The following is a 13,618-nucleotide window of genomic DNA, read 5'->3' as shown; positions in this document are numbered from 1 at the left end:
CAAACAGAGAAGGCATTTTTTTCAGGGGAAAGTGCCTTAATTCCTGGCAGAAAAAGACACAACTCACAAAGGAAAGTCAAAAGACCTCATTTTGAAGACAAAACCTAGAAAGGTCTTTCAATGCTCCAGGGTCCTGTCAGCAGGAGCCGGAAAAAAGAACTGAGGTAACTGCCTCTCTCTAGGCTTGATGGGATACTGGAGGAGCAGCTGTTCTTAAAGTCACAGTCTCCTTTTTCTTCATTTATAATGGCAGCCTATGGGCTACACTGCCCTGCACTTCCTAATCCTTATTTTGCATTACAAAAAGGTTTGGGAAGGATTTTTTCTGCTACATTTTTAACTTATTCATGCATTTGAATGCATGTGCCTTAGCTATGTGTCCTTTTTAAAGCAAACAAGATGAAGATTTTCAGACACTGTAGCCTTTCCTTTAGGCTGCATATTGACATTCTTTAGTGACTTTGCAGGCCGTCCTGAAGTAAGGCGAACATCAACACTATATATAGTGGAAAAACTGCTCTTGGGTCACCGCAGGCGGGCGGAACTATTCAACACTTATGACTATACGTGGAAATACCCTACGAGAGAACTCTAAATTTGGAGGGCAGAGTAAAGACAGAGTGGTGGATGTAAAGAACTCCGCCAGGTTGACTGCTTTTACTCCGTCCACCAAAGTATAAATCGGTCCCACTAGCTTCTTAAGTGTGGAGACACAATGAAAAAGAGCAGTATTCTGGAAGCCAAGTAGTTTAGAAGCACACAAACTTGGAATTATTTCTTGAATTAGCTTTTTTAGTCAAAGACTTTGGGCACTTTTCACAATCTTTTGAACTTTAAGGGCCAGATTCACAAAGGTAAACATACATTGTTGTGTAAGTTCTGAATATTTGCTATCCACAAAGGGATTTTTATGTGCGGGAACCCCACACTCATAAAGATACTACTCGTAAATCCCTTTGTTGATAGCAAACAATAGCAAACTTACACAAACGTTTGTGAATCAGGCCCTGAATGTTTTATGAAGAAACACAAAGGAGTACATCAGCAATTATCATATGTATTTAGTGTGTATCAAAGGTACAAGTCATACTGTGTGCATTTGATACATGTGCCATTCAGAGTAGGAATCACAAAGTACTAATAAGTGTCAATCAATTTTCAGTCATGCCAAAGACAGGATGAACAACTAAACCAATTAACATCTAATGCTGCCATAAACAGTTACTATATACCCAATTCCTGGTGCTTAGCAATCTTAATACCAATTCACAAAAAAGGTAGCCCAGGGAATCAATCAAACCTTTTACCCAGACCTGCAGGCTGGCTTCATATCCAAAGTTGAGACAGTTGAGTAGATATGTCACTTATGGTTAGTATACTGTCAATATACCATTATTACCAAAACTTCGCTAAACCTAACTTTTGACCTGAAATCAGTCTTCAACCTGGTTGATTGCTCTAAATTATGGGAAGCCCTTACTACGACCTAAAAAAAGGCTTGCATCAGGATAATACCGCATTCCTACGTTATGTGAAAATGGGGGAGTGCACTGCTCCATTCTCGATTAAAAAGGGGTTGAGATAAAGGTGTATTTTAGCCTCATTTCTTTTCATTTTATTTATAAATGATGTAGTGGAATATCTTCTGGGAATTCCTCTTGATGTCCACAAAACTTCAGAAAGGAAGGTCCCAATCCTCCTATTTGCCGATGATGTGGTATTAATTACCAGAACTGAGAATGCCATGCACAAATTGCTGACCAGGTTCGTGGACTGTTGTACCAGCAAGGGCCTGACCATTAACATCACTGAAAACAAAGGCAATGGTAATTCACCTGTCCCCACCACTTAAAAGGAAGATCACGGTAAGTGAACTGCGAACTGAGGTGGCCAGCCATTATGATTGCCTTGGCCTTTGTCTGAACAGTAAATTAAACTGGAATGACCAATTAAGACAATCATTGCTCTGCAACAAACCAGCTGAGCTGTACTTAAGTTTAGATATGAGGCAAATTTGTAAAGTGATAGTGGGCACCTTTTATGGAGCTGAGACATGGGGGTATGAAAAAATATGGAGAAGGTACAGGTAGCTGAAAACAATTCTTTTTCAGAGCTTTGTTGAGCCTGGGATGTGGTACCCCATTATCCTAGTTTTAGCACAACTGGGCCTATTTTCCATTATGGATCAAGCCAGAATTCAGCTGGTCTTATACTGAATTAGGTTAATCAGGAACATAAAGGTCAAATGTTGTTTAAAAGCCGTAGAGGAGGTGAACAAGAGCATTGGCAAAGGGACATGTCTGTGGTCTGCACATATAAGGAAATGGCTAATGGGTATGGGTCTGATTAAACTACGGGAAAATCCCAGGCAGGTAGGGCCATACTTCACAAGGAGCTCTACTACACTTTATTAAGGTATGTTAAGGTCGGGACTGCTCAACCCGGCAGTCTAATAGACTTCTAGCTCAGCTCTAGGACTGAGGTAGAGTGTAAAGATTACCTAGACTAAATACACCCTAACAAAAGAATGTGCATATATATATTCTGTTCAGACTAGGAATATTTCCACCAACGGCAACCTATTGAAAATAAAACGGCTTAGAGAGGCGGACTCTCTATATAACTGTTCTGTAGTGGGGAAGGATACTATAATCCAACTGCTGCTGTTCTGTACAAAATTTGCACCCATTCGATTCCGGTGGCTGCGGCCTCTTTTTAGTTATAAGGGATATATGGATTCCACAGCACTATGGATGTGACTGAGCTATTCAATAAGATAGATAGGGAAGATATCTTTGACAATGTACCAGTCTTTCTTTGAGAGACCTGGCCGGTCATCAAACAATTGACAGCAGTACTTAAAACCCCATATATCAGAAAGAGCAATGGTTCCCAACCTTTTGACTTCTGTGGACCCCCACTTTATCATTACTGGAAACCGGGAACCCCCCCACTGAATCATTACTGGAATCCAGGGAAAACTCACCCCCACCACTGAGTCAATCCTGAAAGCTGGGGACCTAGTCTGTTAATATTATTTAATTTTCTAAGCAGTCGCGAACCCCCCGAGGAGGCTTTGTGAACCCCCTGGAGCTCCCCCAACCACAAGCTGGGAACCACTGAGATAGAGCTTATAGACTGATACAAAGTCGCACACAGTGCAGTCATTCATGATACATGCAGGGAACTCTGCAGGAAATGCCCACATTGGCTTTATATCAACAAAACCAGTTTTAGCGGTGGTAAAATGCGCTGCGTTCACAACTCCGTATAACTATTGCTTATCTTGCAGAAGTATGAACTCTACTTTCAACCTAGTCTGATGCCTATCATCCTAGGCTCCTTATAACTGCTGGAACTTCATATTAAGAGGCGCACCTGTTGGTGGACAGTATACAGACTTTTGTCTATTATAGTAGGCGTTTTAATATTGTTTACAGTTTGTACCAAGCGGATACCAACATTTTTAGTATAGACTGTAGTAGTGATGATCTGTATTAAGTCGTGAAACATCTGTCTTTCTCCATGCCTCTGCCCTAACAGCCTATTATCTAGCAAAATATACTTGTTTTAGAATTCGTTTATTCATTGCTTTTCGCTGTTTTGACGTCTAAACGAGGTGTTGTATGTTATGTATTTTAACAGGTGGACTAGCCGATTTTGTCTACATTGTTATATGGAGCACTTTATGAACAACACCTTCCTGTATTCAAGCTTTTATATAATGTTTGCGGTGAAGAACTAGTTTGCAGTGGTGGCTGGTGACATTTGAAAGTGGTGGGGCGTAAAAGTTTGGGATGAGTAGTGGCCTGTAATGGGCAAGCGTAGTGAGCAAATTTGACTGTCATGAGAGGGGTTCAGAGGAGGGGGGGCAGGTTTCTCCCCCTGGGAATCTTTTTTAAAAAGAGTGGGCAAATTATGTATTTTCAAGCAAATCTGAGAAAGCATGAAGGTTACTAAAGCAATTGTGAAAGTGCAGCTATGACATCAATAAAGAGACTTCATATGATAATGATGTAGGTAGCAGCTTATTCAGTATATACAAGTTATTATAGCAGTGCAAACTTACAAAATATAATTATAATTTGTAACTTTGTGCCGCATTTGCGTCAAAAAATGATGCAAAGGCGGTGCTAATGTTTCATAAATCAAGCCCTTGGTGTCCATTCCGTTCATTCAGAATGAGGGTGGATTTTGCAGTAAAATGACTGCCTGCCCAGTAGCCTGTCAGGCAGTGGCGTAGCGTGGGGGGTGCAGGGTGGGCCGGCTGCACCGGGCGCAACATCTTGGAAGAGACTCGAGTGCTAAAATCCACGGGTTAGGGGGCGCAAATTACTTGCCTTGCCCCGGGTTAGGGGGCGCAAATTACTTGCCTTGCCCCGGGTGCTGACAACCCACGCTACACCACTGCTGTCAGGTACTCTCGGTTTGTCGAGTATGTCACAGAACTCCATGTGCACTTCACCCCAAGGAGGCCCGGCTGAAAGTGTGTCAATCACTTACTAAGCCCCGCCCACCCACATCCGCCCTCACCTATGCAGAAGGCAAACTCAGCTCGAGCGTTCTGACATAAAAGCAGTGCACTGTGTCCGGGCTGAAAACTGAATCCCAACATTTATGTGACCCGATCACGGGGGCAACACAACAAACAGGGGGGCAATGCCCCTATACCCGAATAAAGAAACTGCCCCTGCTAGTTTGTTTTTGTTTTTAAAGAATACTTGTAAGGCTATGTTATGCTCATACATTAAAACTAAACTGAACTGAATTAACATTTAAAGGGCATACGCAAGATGAGGTTAAATGTAGTTATTGTGTCAAGAGGGAGAAAGTTTAACCAACATTTTAGCGGTCACATATCTTGTTGTATTTCAGTTTCTGGAAAGTCAGCTTTATATGAAAGACACAGAGAATTGGTTACACATGATATCCTAAAGGTATATACTTTAACCACAAGAGTTAGATGAAGAATGTTTCTAACCGAGATTAGGACCAATTTTAGACATCGCTGCACTAAAGAATATCTAGAGTTAAATTAAAACTAGGCTTAGATATGAAACCATTTTGGATCTGTTCAATTAAAAAGGAGGAACCCAGATGCATTTAGAAAAAGTGTAAGCTAAAATACTTTATATGGATGGTCTTAAACTGTGGCATTGTCCTCCTTATCAGCTTCCTGATTACATCTCTACTTCTTTACCAATAAGTTTCCTATGTAGTTCCACTTGTTTTTATTCCTCCTATCTTCGACAGCCTCCTAGCTTTAACATCCTAATCTTGTCTGTCTTCCAGTGACTCGACTCATCCCTGCTTAAGATTGGGGTTTTACAAAGTTTTTATGCTATGCATGCATAAATGTTGAAAATGGAACACATTTCGGTTATCCTGTTTGCTACGAATATGCATGCATAAATCCTTTCTTTTTCGCATTCCAGGATATCATCAGGTGGGACATACAAGAGCAGGAAAAGGAGAGAAGAAGGCTGCGGCAGGGCAGTACTGTTAGGCAGAGGCAGGAAGCATGTGGTTCGGTTGTCATGAAGGATGCTGTCAATGGAGGGGGCAGACAGTGTTGTAGGGGGGAAGACTGTGCATTGGCAAGGGGGCAGACTGAAAAATCCCTGGTGGTTTGGTGAGATTGGGGAGGTGGACACAAATCTAGTTGGGGGTTGCGAGGCTTATAGTAGAGGACATGGTGGATGGCTGCCAAGTGGCACCAGCACATCCAATAGTCAAGAGTGTCTCATATTTTTTACACTATGAATAGCTAAGACCTGTGTGTAGCAAACTGTATTCTTATAAAAATGCACGTGCACTGCAAATCGTGAGGTTTCACAGCTTCGCACACCATTAACTTAGAGGTGGGTGAATTGGCTTTTGTCATTCATCATTTGCCCCATCCTGCTCTCCAAATCTATCCTTGCATCCAGGTCTGCATGCTGTTCACATCTGCTTTGTTTGCATGATTCTGCGAGAGTACGGCCAGGAAAACGGAAGGCAATCTAAGACATACAGACCTCACTATCCTTCACTCCCAAAAAATATATGGCCCAACACACACGCTCATCTTCGAACACTTGCATAGTTTGGAATGTGTTGACCAGGGCAGACCCTTGTGGCAATAGTCAACTACAAAAGTTTGCAGCCTTGAGAAACATGTGTAAGAGTGAGAAATTACAATTTATATAAAACCTCTAACAACAAGAATAAGATACGAGCATCAGACTTAGCGCAACACAAGTTCCAAGGTTCAAAGGGCACATTTACTCACAGATTACAAACACATAGATAAGGGTTGCGGATAAGGGTCACAATTTCTAATATGTATTAAGAGCAGCATCTCAATTACGTAATCTCTTTATCAGGCTTAGAAATTCAACTAGCAATAATGAGCCATTGAAAGTGGTGAATGTTGTGCTATATGTTGTACTATAAGATCCTAATCCCATTAAATGTATATGTTCCTAAGAACAACTAATCCACTCAAGACCCACTCCTACCTATACCTTGTTCACCTCCATGTCTTAGGCCACTTTATTCTTTGCTGCAATTTAATTTGTTCTGCAATTAAACTTCCAACATCCATGCAACAAGATCACTATTTTCTTGCAAACAAAGTTCAGACCTCATCCCAATAACTTGCCAGATCTAAGATCTAAAAAGTGACATTTACAAGGATGCTGAGCAATGCATTTTAAAATTTGACATAAAATTTGAGATGGGTGGAATGTCTCAATCTGCCTGCGCAATTGGTGTAATTTGGCGACTCAAGTTCTGACCAAATTCTGCCATACGGTGATTGGGGTAAATTTTTTCATGCAAGGCTCCAGAAATGCGAGTAAGATGTGGCACCTTATAGCACGATTTTCTAGCGTGGGTGGTTGTGAGCCATCATGGTCAGAGGCTACTTCTTGAGTAGATTTCTTGCCACTTGAGGAGATTTCCTACCCAAGTGGCAACAAACTCAGCTCAAATGACGCACTCTTGCGCACTGCATGGTGCTATTTACGCTGATGTCTCAGCATTGCTTGTGCTATCGGAGCTAAATTGCAGTGTGAGCAGAGCAACATGCATATTTTCCGTCCGCTGATGGAAGTCCGTAGAATCTCACTGAATTTTTATGTAATTCCTGGAATTCTGTGGAGTGAAGTGAAACTATGTGAGTTTCACCTACCCCTAATAAAAATCTATGTTTCACTAAGAACATACCTGCTAAATCTTCTGAACTTCGTGATTCCTCCTCCTCATCAGTCCTTTCGAAGAATAACACACTTTCATCCCCGAAGATTTGTTGGGAATGTTCAATCAGAAACTGTACCAACATGGCCACCTATTGGATGCATAAAAAAGTTAGTAATGGGAAGGTGCATGCCAACACTGAGAGTAACAGACTAGTGACAATTTTCTTTTCTCTAAATGCACAGGACTGGTTTCTGAGTGTGATAACAACAATTGATGAAACTTATAGGTGGACAGCCAGCTAGTTACAGTCAAACTCACAACATAGGCATTTCACAGAGGAGGTTACAGCCCTTTTCGTGCACCGAGCTCAATTTTGAAGATTTCATCATTCAGATATTTTCACCACTATACAGTATTTCTTGTCTGCTGAACAGTTCCATTATGTCCATTGATTCATTTTTTTTAAAACAAGACCTCTCCTGGACTATTATCAAAAACTGTCTACTTAATTTACTATCTCTAGTCTAGTTTCCTATTTAGAGTTTAGGGAGTTATTTGGAGTTTGATGGACGTGTTACTCCGTCATAAGCATGGCAGATATGCTATCCGGTTTAGTACAAGTGCCATTGGCTATAATGCACTTGTAATGTGGTGGAGAGGGTATCTGTCACATTTGTGATTGAGTATGCTGCCCAACAGACTTCAAAAAAGGTCCTATGTTTCCTTCTGTATAATCCAAAGGGACCTACTGACTGGTACTGCCACAAATTGTGCCTCGAGCGGCACATGCTCAATGATATGCTAGGGATGTATTAACAGGAAATACAGGAAGTGCCTTCTGCTGGCCTATCATCAGAAATATATATTTGGACTTTTTACGACTACCCACATACACCCTACAAGAGATTAGATTCTCCTGGATATAGGTGTCAACCTCTTTGAACAGCGACTTCCACACTGTTTTCCTAATTATCTTAAATTGTCAAACCAAATTGTGTTGTGCATGCATCTTTTTCTGTTGCATTGTTACAACACTATGTTGCCACTTCTTCCCATCACCTCAGCTTTCAGAACTTGCCTCCAGTGTGTGTTATTCACACATTTTAATACCTAGCCCTAACCATGACCATATCCCTAACCTATCTTTATCAATAGCCAAATGTATTAGCTAAGCCTTAGTTTAACAATTTCACAACCACAGCTTTGGCCCTAACCTTGAGCAGAGAATTAACCTTGATGTCTAGTCTTACTTTGCAATAAAGTAACCTTGTTTTAAACTGACCCTAATCTTAACTTTGAACCTAATCACTATACTGAACCCAGCATAACCCTAACACTAACCTGACCTTAACCCGAATTCTACCTTTTATTTTAACCCTGACCCTAACTCGAACATTATGCCTAACTGTTCCCTTTATGCTACCTAATGCCTAAATTCACCCCTTTAGTAAGCCTAGTCTTCATCTTAGTCACTTCTCTAACCTGATATATACTGCTGCATACAAGGTAGATGAGCCTACTATTTCAATGAGACACAATTCTTCTTATTAACCATTTAGGGCCTCATTACGAGTGTGGCGGTCCAAGGGCCGCCACACTTGCAGTGATGCTCGGACCACACTCCAGGCGGTCTGACTGCCACATTACAATCTTGGTGGGTGGACCTGCTAGGGGAACACCGTCACCGCCAGGAACATCTTTCCCGAAGGTCTGACGGCGGGCTGAGTTGTACTCAGCCACGGCTGCACTGAACTCGGCGCTGCTGTGCTGATTACAACTCAGTTGTAAGTGCAGGGGCCCTCCTGCCCTGCAACATTGGAATGCGCACTGTCTGCTTTGCTGACAGTGCGCATTTCAATGGTGTTGGTGTGCTACGGTATTGGCCTCGGTTCCCCTAAGGGAGCTGAGGCCAATACCGTAGCACTGTTACCGCCGGTCAAGCCAACGGGAACGGCGTAATACAATGTTCCTGCCAGTCTGCCCAGATGGAACATTGTAATACGCGTGGGACGTCACTGCCATGGCGTCCTCCCCGTGAGTTTGGCAGCCGGTCGTCTGACCGTCAAACTCATAATTAGGCCCTTAGTTTTGATAGTGCTAATTTATACGGTTACCTTGTAGACCATAAGGATAAGTTACTTACCTGTAAATCCTATTTCTCTTCCAGGGGTATCCTCATCAAAGTCATAAACATTGAATATTCCCGCCCTTGTGCGGGGACCCCGGAGCATATATAAAATATATACACATTATACATGTGTAACAAACAGTCATGCAGGCTATCATGTTAAAAACAGGCTAAAATGCTTTATTTCTATGAAGTTTTTTTTTTTTTTTTTAAATACTACAATAGAGCATAAATAAGTACCCAAGCTCCTAAAACTAGGCTTGGGGAAGTAAGCAGTAGCAAACTCTAGTGAAAAAATAGAGAAAACTGCATTGAAAAACAATGAAGCATTCTTAGCCAATAGGCTGCATGTAGGTTAACACAGGAGAACCATAAAAACTTTGGCACTGTGCCTTTAAGACCCTGAGCACCTCCAGTATCCCACCATGCCTCAGGGGTGAAGGAAAGGTGACAGTTGGTTCACAGTTAGGTCAGTTCTTTTTACGGTGACAATTTGTATAATTGAATCAAAATACTGTCTGTCCTGCACTTCCAGTAGACGTGTGTCCGGGGAGGAGGGTGGGTTGTTTATGACTTTGATGAGGATACCCCTGGAAGAGAACTAGGATTTACAGGTAAGTAACTTATCCTTCTCTTCCAGGGGATCCTCATCAATAGTCATAAACATTTTATAGATTAGCAAGCCCATCCCTAAACCCAGCGGACTGTCCGATAGAAGTGCAGGAATAGACATGTCTTACGCAAATAAATTCCTTAGAGAGGCCTGCCCCACTTGGGCATCCGCTCTTGCATCTGAGTCTAAACAATAATGTCTTGTAAAAGTATGGACAGACTTCCATGTAGCAGCCTTACAAATCTCAGATATAGGAACATTGTTAAGGAGAGCAGCAGTAGCCGCTTTTCCCCTTGTGGAATGCGCTCTAGGCCGCGCTATCAATTGTCTATTAGCTAGCTGGTAAGTATTAACAATACAAGAGACTATCCATCTTGATATTGTTCGCTTAGATGCTGCTTCTCCTGTCCTTAAATGACCATAGTTCACAAACAAGCGGTTAGAGTGTCTAATTGATTTTGTCTTGTCCAGATAAAATTTCAGCACTCTTTTCAAGTCTAATGAGTGCAATGCTTTCTCAGCCGGAGTTTCCGGATTGGGAAAGAACGTCGGTAAAATTATGGTCTGATTAATATGGAATTCTGACACCACCTTCGGAAGGAAAGATGGGTGAGTTCGTAGAACTACTCTATTGTCATGAAAAACCGTGTACGGTTCTTTTGCAGACAAGGCCTGGATCTCACTGACCCTCCTCGCTGAAGTAATGGCCACCAGAAAAGCCGTTTTCCACGTAAGGTGTTGTAAGGAGGCCTTATGGATAGGCTCGAAAGGAGGGCCCATAAGTTTTGCTAGGACTATGTTCAGTTCCCACGGAGGAGAAGGCCTCCGAATTGGCGGAAAAACTTTCTTCAAACCTTCTAAGAAATCCTTGACTACAGGTTTCGTAAAGAAGGATTCCTGAGAAGGTGACTTGCGATAGGCAGTAATAGCAGACAAATGTACCTTAATAGATGATACCTGCAGACCGGATTTCGCTAGGTGAAGCAAATAGGACAGTATGACGTCCTCCTGCGCCCGTATGGGATTATGGCCTTGCTGACAGCACCATATGTAGAATCTCTTCCACTTAAAAGCGTAGGAACGCCGCGTGGAAGGCCGTTTGGACTCTTTCAAGATGTTCATGCACTCCTGCGAGAGTCCTAGGTGCCCATACTGCAGGAATTCAGGAGCCATGCTGTTAAGCTCAGAGAGGGTAGGTTGGGATGCAGAATCCTGCCCTCCATTCTGCTCAGAAGATCCGGTCTGCACGGCAGCCTCCTGTGAGGTTTTTCCGACAGGTTGAGGAGATCCGTGTACCAGAATTGTCGAGGCCATTGTGGCGCTATAAGAATCATTCTGGTCCTGGATCCGTAAAGTTTGCTGATCACTGCCGGAATGAGGGGAATCGGAGGAAAAGCGTAAAGAAATGTCCCTGACCAGTCGATCAACAGGGCATTCCCTCGAGATCCTGGACGGTAGAACCTGGATGCGAAGTCTGGGCATTTCCTGTTTACATCGTCTGCGAAGAGGTCCAGTTGAGGCCGACCCCATTGCGCGAAGATGTATTCTGCGACTTCGTCGTGCAGGACCCAATCGTGAACGTCCTCCAGGTGTCTGCTTAGAAAGTCTGTTTCTACGTTCTGCTGACCTGGCAGGTGAACTGCTGTGATTGACATTCCTCTGGCCAGGAGCCAATGCCATATCGCTTGGGACTCTCGTGAAAGGGGTAGGGATCTCGTTCCCCCTTGTTTGTTCAAGTAATACATCGTGGTTGTATTGTCCGTCTGTATCAATAGAGTTTTCCCCTGAATTAGCGGTGTGAAAGACTTGAGAGCCAGATGGACCGCTCTGAGTTCTAGCAGATTGATGTGGTACTGCTTCTCCTTGTCTGACCACAGACCCTGCGCTTGAAAAGGACCCAGATGAGCCCCCCATCCCTGAAGAGACGCATCCGTTACCAGAGTGTCGGATGGAAGTACCTGGTGAAACGGAGCGCCCACTGACAGGTGAGGTCTGTGCATCCACCATCTCAATGACTGCAGTGCTACCTCCGGTAGCCGCATTGTGTCTTCCCAGCGACCTGTTCTTTGGCTCCAATTGGCCTCCAATGCCTCTTGGAGGGGTCTCATGTGGAGTCTGGCATTTGGGACAATAAAGATGCACGATGCCATGGAGCCCAGTAGTGATGTCACCTGACGTGCCGTAGGTGCGCTGGCTCTCAACAGGTCCTGGCACTTCATGTTTATTGAGGACAGTCGTTCCTCCGAAGGATACACTTTTTGTAGTTCTGTGTTTATGATAGCTCCTAGGTAGTGAAGACTCTGCGTTGGAGTCAAGGTTGACTTCTGGTAATTGACCTGAAGACCTAGAGCTTCGCAAACTCCTAGTACAATGTCCCGATGGCTTCTCGCCTGCTCCGGAGAAGAAGCCTTTAGTAGCCAGTCGTCTAGGTATGGATATATGTATATCCTTTGTCTTCGTAGATGCGCCGCCACCACTGCCATACATTTCGAGAAAACTCTTGGAGCAGATTTCAGGCCAAAGGGTAGAACCCTGAACTGGTAATGCTGTAACGCTACTCGAAAGCGCAGGAATTTTCGATGCTTTGGAGCTATTGGGATGTGGAAATACGCATCCTGCAGGTCGATGGAGCACATCCAGTCTCCCTGATGCAGTTGAGGGAAAATTTGGTGAAGCGCTAGCATTCTGAACTTCTGCTTTCTTATGTATTTGTTCAGCAGTCTTAGATCCAGGATTGGCCTGAAAACGCCCTCTTGACCCTTCTTTGCTACTAGAAAGTAACGGGAGTAGACCCCCTTTCCTCTGTGGGCAGGTGGAACCCTTTCTATGGCATTCTTTCTTAGGAGGGCGAGAGCCTCCTTGCGTAGCAAGGTGAGATGAGCCGGATTGTGTTTGGTTGGTGGCAAGTGTGGTGGAGGCTGCTTGAAAAGGAGAGAATAGCCATGTTCGACAATATTGAGCACCCATTTGTCTCTTGTGATAGAGTGCCACTCGTGAAGATGAGCAATAATACTTCCCCCCACCGGAGTGGTGTACAGTGTCGAGGGAAGCGAGACTTCATTGCTTAGTGGGTGCTTTTGGAGTGGACTGTTGAGGTCTACTTGACCCTCGCTCCCTTGTGTTTCTTCGCTGAAACAGAGGGCGTCCCTGTCGTTGCTGAGACCTTTGCGACCAATGAGGGGTTTGAACCCTCTGTTGGAAAGGGCGTCTATCGTACGGTCTGTACCTCCGCCTGAAATCTTTCCTTCTTTCGAGGCCTACCGCCTTCATGGTATCCACCTCGGTCTTCATGCGGGCCATCTCTTCGTCTGCATGGGCACCGAATAGAGAATTCCCGGCAAATGGGAGATTCAGGATACGTTGTTGTGCCTCCTGTTTCAAGCCAGTGAGCCTCAGCCAGGAAGATCTCCTCGCACAGATACCATGTGCGTACCCATGAGCCGCCAAATCCGCCCCATCCGCTGCTGCGCTGATAACTTGGTTAGATACCAGGCATCCTTCCTGTAGAATCTCTTGGAAATCTTGCCTGTCTTCTCTGGGCAGTTTTTCTGTAAATCTACTGAGGGAATCCCACAGAGAACGATCGTACCTGCCCAGGAGCGCAGACGCACTAGAGACCTTCATTGCTGAAGCCGCTGTCCCGCACATCTTTCTTCCCAGAGAGTCTAAATGCCTGCTCTCTTTATCCGGGGGTA

The 13,618-nt window shown here is 43.8% G+C and overlaps 1 protein-coding gene across 2 annotated transcripts in view; it reads right to left on the bottom strand.

Moving 5' to 3' along the window:
* The window catches only part of LOC138261443 (rho GTPase-activating protein 20-like), a 306,296-nt gene that overhangs the window by 21,306 nt on the left and 271,372 nt on the right, over nt 1-13,618 (bottom strand). For both annotated transcript variants that reach the window (XM_069210394.1, XM_069210402.1), the window contains one exon: nt 7,210-7,330. In XM_069210394.1, the coding sequence (XP_069066495.1) occupies nt 7,210-7,330 (121 nt within the window). The remainder of the gene's footprint in view (nt 1-7,209; nt 7,331-13,618) is intronic.

This window comes from Pleurodeles waltl, chromosome 2_1, assembly GCF_031143425.1.
Source record: "Pleurodeles waltl isolate 20211129_DDA chromosome 2_1, aPleWal1.hap1.20221129, whole genome shotgun sequence".
In the NCBI taxonomy this organism is placed as follows: domain Eukaryota; kingdom Metazoa; phylum Chordata; class Amphibia; order Caudata; family Salamandridae; genus Pleurodeles; species Pleurodeles waltl.
The sequence above is the reverse complement of the archived record's forward strand: the minus strand, read 5'-3'. Positions and strand labels throughout refer to the sequence as shown.